Source organism: Triticum aestivum, chromosome 5A (genome assembly GCF_018294505.1).
Source record: "Triticum aestivum cultivar Chinese Spring chromosome 5A, IWGSC CS RefSeq v2.1, whole genome shotgun sequence".
NCBI lineage: Eukaryota > Viridiplantae > Streptophyta > Magnoliopsida > Poales > Poaceae > Triticum > Triticum aestivum.
Window position 1 is genome coordinate 521,430,734 of NC_057806.1, and position 4,845 is coordinate 521,435,578.

Consider the following 4,845-nt stretch of genomic DNA (forward strand, 5'->3'; position numbering starts at 1 on the left):
CCGACGATTGCCTCCGGAGGCTGCAAGGAGGGAGAGTGATAAAGTGGGGGAGGGGCGAGGGAGGAGGGATTCAGGCTGTAAGATTGGACTCGGTGGCGGCGCTAGGGCTCGATTCACATATGAAATTTTTCTCTACTATATACATATAGGTAGACTCATATCCTCCATTCACTGAAGCCACCAAATGCTAAAATGCAAAGCGTATATGTTGCCCAATGGGCGGTGTTGCTTTCTAGTTACACCTTTACTGGAAAGATAAGTCAAACAAATCTCTTATGTCGTTAAGAAACTAGTATAATATTCTCAAAGGAAGATATTTGCTGGTCCAACTTTTGAACAAAACTTGAAAAACTCTAGCTTTGAAGCTCTTAAAAGCAAGTATGTTAAACTGTTAAAGAGCATATCGCTATTTGGCAAGGAAAGGTATTAACTCTATTTTGGATCATATTTAAAGAAACATTATGCTTAGAGCAAGATATTTGTTGGAGCATATATTGATTTATTTTAAGAGGAAAAGTGCATGTATTTATGGGAAGGAAGATATTAGTGAGTGATACATGCATAACAGAGTAACTATATTCTAAATCACTATCAAAAAGTAAATTGAGAGCAACATACTGCTATCCTGTTGGGCACAACTTTACGGGAAGATATCTTAAACAATTCACTTTCTCGCAGATCATTTGGAAAACTCATTACTATCCTAAGAATCTCTCGGCTAACCAAATGCAATTAACCTTGGATATCCAAGATACCAAGAAAACCAACCACCTATCAATGTCGGCATTAGCGCGTGCATTGTCAGCTTAAGCACTCATGTTTGGTAATAAACTCCCCACAGGGAAGTTGCCATGCAGGATGTCGTGGCAGATTCTTTTCTAGCCACGGAAACAAAGCGCACGGTTTTGCTCTTTTTAATTTGGAGACAGTGGGGACATGGACAACGTAAATTCACACTCTTCTGTTGTAGCAGATAAGAGCGCACTTCTTTGCTCCATTGTTTACAATGCAGTAGGGACACACACACCACTCGAGCCACTAGGGCTCACAACCATGAGATTTCACTGCCAGATGAGATTCTCTAGACTTTGGAGTTGTGATTGCAAGGTCCCATGCGCACAGTTGTAGTATTATTAAAAATAACTAGTTGAGTGGCCCGTGAATGTCCATTTATTGTCTGTCATATTTTGTTACGAAACTCCTTCTATAGTTGAAATTACATAAATTATGGATTCCATTTATCGTTTTAGCTTATTATTACAAATATTTTATTGAAATTTAACAAATCTATGGATTAAATAATTTTCCATAGTTTAGCCCTATCAATCCTTGGAAAGACAGCATCATGGATGTTATTATATTATTGTGTTTCCTTATAGTCTTCGTTCTAAAAAAAGTACCATATTTATGTCACCAGAAAATTTATAGTAAAAAAAGTGTGTCACATACATCATGAAAAAGAATTGGCGTCGTACTTTTTATAATTTATATATGTACAGAATTATAAACGAAATAGCAGGTTAAATTTCTTTTTGGAGGGAATTTATACAAAATTTATAGCGTCAAATATTTTCAACATGGGACTATTTTCTCTCATGAAAAATTATTGCCTTGGAGTAACTACTTGCTCTTCTATTTAAAGAACATATTATTCATAGATATGTTTGTGTTGTAATCATTTGAGCTGGTTTAATAATTTTCCATTATTTACACTACTATGAATAATAGGGATCGGCTTTTCCATACCATCATGGTGCTCGTAGTTTCACATTTGTATGGAAGATGATACCTAATACAAAAGGACGATATATGTGTCTCATAGTTCTTTTGTCGGACTTCATAGTTTTTCTCAAGCTTCTAAAACTAAATGTACACAACATATTTAGGCCAGAAAAGCTCACATCTTAATAAAATGTATTTCCTTCATTTATCAATGGAATATAACCATCATATATCTTCCTTAAGTTGTTACATAATTAGTGTTGTCTTCCATCACCCTTGATATTTCATACATCTAGTTTCCATTTGGTATATGTTTTAATTTTATACATGGACTTCATCTAGTTTTACATGAGTATTTTATATAGTTTCATATGATATAAATTATGTGAAGGATCTAACATCTTTCGTACATAAAAAGCAGTTTCCAACATATATCTATTTTGTACTCCCCTCTGTCTCGTAATGTAAGACATTTTTTTAAACTACACTACTGTCAAAGAACGTCTTACACTATGGAACGGAGGGAGTAGTTGTTTATTCTATACAAGAGACTACAAAAATCTTTTTTGGTGCAAAATTTCCATATCACCACGGTGTTTATAGTTTTACATTTGTATTCAAAATTGCACTTTCCTAATTTTCCAAACTTTTTTTTCTCTAAGATTTTGTTTTGTTTCGCTGTATATTTGTACTCGAACTTCTATACGTAAAAGTGCCCAAAGTTTTGCAGTTATTTGAGCCATATATATGGCTCTTGTTACTACTATTCATAGATATGTTCGTGTTGTAATCATTTGTGCTAGTTTAGAATTGACCATTATTTACATTGAAATGAATAATTGGGATCGGCTTTGCCATATCTTCATGGTGTTTGTAGTTTCACATTTGTATGGATGATGTTACCTAATATAAAAAAGGCTATTTGTGTGTGTTGTTGTTCTTTTGTGTGACTTCATAGTTTTCTCTCAACTGAACTAGATGACCTATTGAATTATTGGCACATAGACCAACTGCAGCTCGAAAGTTAAGTGAATTATTTGAAAGATTTTTTTTTCTCAACTGGCTGCTACTGCGTAAAGATGAAATAGGATCACAGAAAACTGGCGTCGGATTTTTTAGTGGTTCCGTATTTCTATTGATATCTCCCAAGAACAGAATAGAAAGGATGGGTACAACGTATGCTTCGACTATTTTTTTTTTTTGTGAAAGTGCTGCGACTCTTTTTTAACCGGCAGTAGGGACGGGTACAACGTAATACCTATACATGTGCCACTTTTGACACGGGCGTGGGGACGGGCACCACGTAGTACAGCACGATAGCCACAGTCGTGCCACTTGACAGTCGTAGACGTGAGCTTTCACTACCAGATAGATAGGATTCATGAACTTTACCCAGCGACTTGTCATAGAACAAAGTACGCCCTCCTATATATACCCCACGAACAGAGCAGAGAACGACAGACAGACAGCAACCAGTTCGAAACAACAGCCATAACTTTCATCTAGCTTGAAACAGAGGTCGGGTGAACTCTGCTCGATCGACATCTCCCGGAGTATATAACTTCATCAACCATGGGTCGTCCTGACTCGGAGGCGCCGGCGTCGAGCGTTGCCTACGGAGGCAGCGGAGGCGCGGCGGCTCCGGCGGGGACGAGGGCAGACTCGTCTTTCGAGACCAACGTGGTGATCATCCTAGCCGTGCTCTTCCTCGGGCTGCTCCTCATAATCGCAGTCAACTCGCTGGCGCGGTGCGCGCTCCGGCGCGTGGGGCGCGTGGCCGCGGCCGCTGCCGGCGAGGGCCGGGCGTCCGCGCGGGTGGCCTGCAGCGGCAGCGGCATCAAGAGGCGCGTCCTCAGGAGCCTCCCCGTGGAGGTGTACGGCTCAGGGGAGGACATCGACGACGTGTGCGCCATATGCCTCAGCGAGTTCGTGGACGGCGAGAAGGTGCGCGTGCTGCCGCAGTGCGCGCACGGCTTCCACGTCCGCTGCGTCGACGCCTGGCTGGTGTCCAACGGCTCCTGTCCCACGTGCCGGCAGCCGGTCATCGAAGGCGCGCCCGCGAAGGCGGCGGAGACGAACACGACCGTCACCGTGGTCATCGTGTGAGACTGTGAGTCCATCGCGCGACCAAGCATGCCATTGCTGCCGGTACAGCACAGTCCCGCATGCGCAAGCTCTTGTGGTTGTGGAAGTTTCCGGCAATGATTGCTGCCGTGCTTGTCAGCCGCAGCTTGCTAGTGGAATGTACAGTGTATATGCTCGAAGAGCTCAATTGTTAGTGTAAATATTCGACGGCGCATAATGCTGTACTGACATACTACTATGAGTAAACAGTTTTGGTGAAGTAGGGTTGCCTTTGATTCTCCGTCTGTCATGGGACTAACGACCAGCAAAGCTGCTGTCTTTTTAAACGGAGTTCCATAAATTGAAATAAATGTCTGGGACATGGTGACGCAGTCTCATCTTACCTAGCGACTGTACAAGGAAGCTATCTTAGGATCGCGACTTACTAGGATAAATCTTAAGGTGAAGAACAGAAATCATAAGAAAAGACATGCCTTCTCTTAATTAAAAGATGATCTCTTAGAAATAATATGTCTCACCCTATATTTAGAGATATATAGTTATCAGAGACAATACTATGAAATAATCAATTGTATATCATTTTTTATTGCCTCCTCTAGATTATGTGGTGGGTTTAAGATAAGAGTATCTTATCAACTGTTGTACATACCCTTATTCATCATAGCATGGTTCTTATTTTCGGTCGGGGTTTTGGATGACCGGCCGGTTGCTGGATACTCTGACGGACAGCAGAAACTTTGCAATCGTTTAAATTGTATTTTATAAATTTGAATTTAAATGTACAGTCGATGTCAAATAGGATATGTATGCAAATTTAACCAGAGTAGACTTCTTGGCTCCCCACCATAGACGGCACCATTACACCATCTGAGGCCATCCATTCAGACCACAGGCACACACGGGCCGAGATTCGGCCCAACGACTCCTGGAGGCACCCCTCCGCGCCGCCAACTAGAGCTGAACACAGCCGCCAACTAGCGCTGAACGCGGCCGCCATGCAAATCCCCACCAGATCGAACGAGATGTTTTGACATGGGT

General features: G+C 41.5%; 1 protein-coding gene across 1 annotated transcript; it reads left to right on the forward strand.

Annotated features, from left to right (window-relative positions):
* The first annotated feature begins 3,241 nt into the window (after window positions 1-3,241).
* On the forward strand, window positions 3,242-3,828 carry LOC123101476 (RING-H2 finger protein ATL74-like). The gene has a single exon (XM_044522917.1). The coding sequence runs from the start codon at window positions 3,295-3,297 to the stop codon at window positions 3,826-3,828; it is 534 nt and encodes a 177-aa protein (XP_044378852.1). The 5' UTR covers window positions 3,242-3,294.
* The last annotated feature ends 1,017 nt before the right edge of the window (window positions 3,829-4,845 follow it).